The sequence below is a fragment of the Oncorhynchus masou genome, chromosome 14 (assembly GCF_036934945.1).
Source record: "Oncorhynchus masou masou isolate Uvic2021 chromosome 14, UVic_Omas_1.1, whole genome shotgun sequence".
NCBI lineage: Eukaryota > Metazoa > Chordata > Actinopteri > Salmoniformes > Salmonidae > Oncorhynchus > Oncorhynchus masou.
Genome location: NC_088225.1, coordinates 12,433,441 through 12,435,711, shown reverse-complemented (window position 1 = coordinate 12,435,711; position 2,271 = coordinate 12,433,441). Strand labels below are relative to the sequence as shown.

The following is a 2,271-nucleotide window of genomic DNA, read 5'->3' as shown; positions in this document are numbered from 1 at the left end:
GGGAGCGCGTCTACTCTGGTTGGGGAGCTGCTGGCGTCTCGTTGGCATTGGCGTCCGTGGTCTTGTTTTCCACCTCATCGTCGGATAGGAGGTCGAGCGATGTTCCCTCCACCTGCAGCTGATGCCTTCCCGAGCGGCTGGAGGAGAAACTGATGGGGCCCCCACGCCTGCAGGGGACATAGGGGGCCAGGAGAAGTATTAGTAACGAGGACCATCAATTTGGCCAATATACACAACTGTTTGTGTGTGTGTGTGTGTGGAGGGGGGGGCTCTAAATACCTGAGGCGGCTCTTGAGTGTGTTGACCTCACGGCTGAGACCCTCGCTGCCCTCAGTGGCATCGTCCAGCTCCCTCTGCAGCTTCCTGCGGTAGGTGTTGGCACGTGTGGCCTCCTCCTCAGCCTCCTCAAGCTGCCTCTTCAGCTGCTTCATGCGAGAGTTGGCCTTCTCCATCTGACCCAGCCAGGAGTCACAACAGACATCAACAATGATGAACAGTCAATACTAATACTTACAATACTCAGCAGTCCTGTGGTCCAGTGGTTACTGGAAAGAACCTACTGTAGGAAAGACTCCAATCCTAAATCTTCACACCTATCCAATCCTGGCCCACCTTTGCAAGTTGTACTGAATTGGATAGAATTCCTTCATTAAAAATGCACTATGCAGCATTTGCCTAATTTCTGTTTGTGTCAAAAGAAGCAGTCATTGTGTAGAGAATCCATAACCAAAAATCTATATATTTTCAGCTGTTGTACAAAACCGAAAGTAAAAGACACAAAAACTCAATTTAAGAATGGAAAGCATAGAAATGGAGCACTTAGAACAGATCTATTGCTTTTTAGACTTGTTTTCAATGAGAATTAAATATCTATAACTCAAATTTCTATGTTAATTTGGTTAAGTCTCCCAAAAAGTTACATATTGTAGCTTTAATATCTGAGACGTCCAAACTTCTGTGACAAGCTCGTCACCTGTTCCTTGTACTGGTCGGAATGGCGGCGCTCGTCCTCCACCTGCAAGCACACCTCCTTCAGCTTCTTCTCTGTCCGTCTCACGAGCTTATTGGCCGCTGCTCGCTCCCTGATAGGAGGACAGAGGAATGAGGTCATAGGACAGTTAGAGCACCACAGGAACCGCACTGTAACAAAGGCTGTCAGTCATAGATCTTCAAGTACATCTCTTAAGATTGCTTTTGACTCATTACATTGATCACATTAACATTTAGATCACATTCAAGAACCTCTCTTCCAACGGGATGAGCTTGTTCTAAGGCCCTCATGAACTCCTCCTGAGTCTTGGTCTGCTATTTCACCTTGTCTAATAAGCTATGGAGTTGTTATAAGAGAGTTGCTCTGTTTCTCACTTTGCCTCCTGCTCCAGCTGCTCCTCCATCGGCAGTATCTTGGCCTCCAGGGCGGTGATGGAGGCCTTGAACCGGCTCTTCATGGAGCCCTCCAGCTCACACAGCTTGGCTCGCAAGTCCTTGTTCTGCCTCTCCAGCTGCTGGCGCGCATTCTCACTCTTCTGGGCCATGCTGCGCTCTGCCACAAGCTCCAGGGTCAGGGTGTCCACCTGGGGGAGGAGAGGGGGAAGAGAGAGGTGGAGAGAGGAAAACAGGGAATGAAGGAGAGAGGGGAAAGTGAGAGAGAGATAAGAGTACTTTTTATGACTGGTGTGGTAGAGACCAACTGGGTTTACAGAACAGCAAATATACAACAAATGTACTAACGTTACCATTTTTTTTTAGTTTACAGTCACTAGGCAGAGTGGCACCTTTTCAATGAGGTATGGTCAGAGATTAATATATCCATCTGTGTTAAGGTGCTCCTAACATTATAAGCTGATGAAGACAGCTTTTCGGTCAGAAAGGTTGGATATTAGGTTATTAAATTATTGAGTCTGCGCAAGAGTGTGCAGCTCTCCTTTTGTTTTTCAAAGGTCCTCCTAACAACCATTGCAAAGCTACGTTCGATCTGTATCAGATCAGCGTCAACTGAAGTGAAATAGGCATTTTACTTTCCATAATAAAATGTTACTCTAAAGTATCTTAAGATAGAAGCTAATAAATATGTTTTATGTTTACTGCATATTGTTTAAGGCTGCAAATGTGTCTTTACGTTTGTCTATTGCTGGCAGCACCAATTCATTGAGTCAAATTCTGTGAATGTGTGAATGTAGGCCACTTGGCCAATAAAAGTTGTTTTGATTCTGATAGACAGTAACGTTACTTTGAATGTCCTAGCTTCTTCCCATATCCCATACAATCACG

General features: G+C 45.6%; 1 protein-coding gene across 1 annotated transcript; it reads right to left on the bottom strand.

Moving 5' to 3' along the window:
• LOC135554879 (myosin heavy chain, embryonic smooth muscle isoform-like) lies at positions 1 to 1,739 on the bottom strand. The gene is made up of 5 exons (XM_064987311.1): positions 1,728 to 1,739; positions 1,366 to 1,574; positions 974 to 1,082; positions 280 to 452; positions 1 to 167 (listed from the first exon to the last, which is right to left on the bottom strand). Exons 1-5 carry the CDS (start codon positions 1,737 to 1,739, stop codon positions 11 to 13), a joined length of 660 nt encoding a protein of 219 aa, XP_064843383.1. The 3' UTR covers positions 1 to 10.
• Between the last annotated feature and the right edge of the window lie 532 nt (positions 1,740 to 2,271).

Excerpts from the sequence above, each read along its gene's own strand:
- LOC135554879 (XM_064987311.1), bottom strand. Across the intron at positions 453-973 it reads CCGACCAGTACAAGGAACAG|ATGGAGAAGGCCAACTCTCG; the intron begins GTGACGAGCTTG and ends TGGCTGGGTCAG. Across the intron at positions 168-279 it reads ACACTCAAGAGCCGCCTCAG|GCGTGGGGGCCCCATCAGTT; the intron begins GTATTTAGAGCC and ends TGTCCCCTGCAG.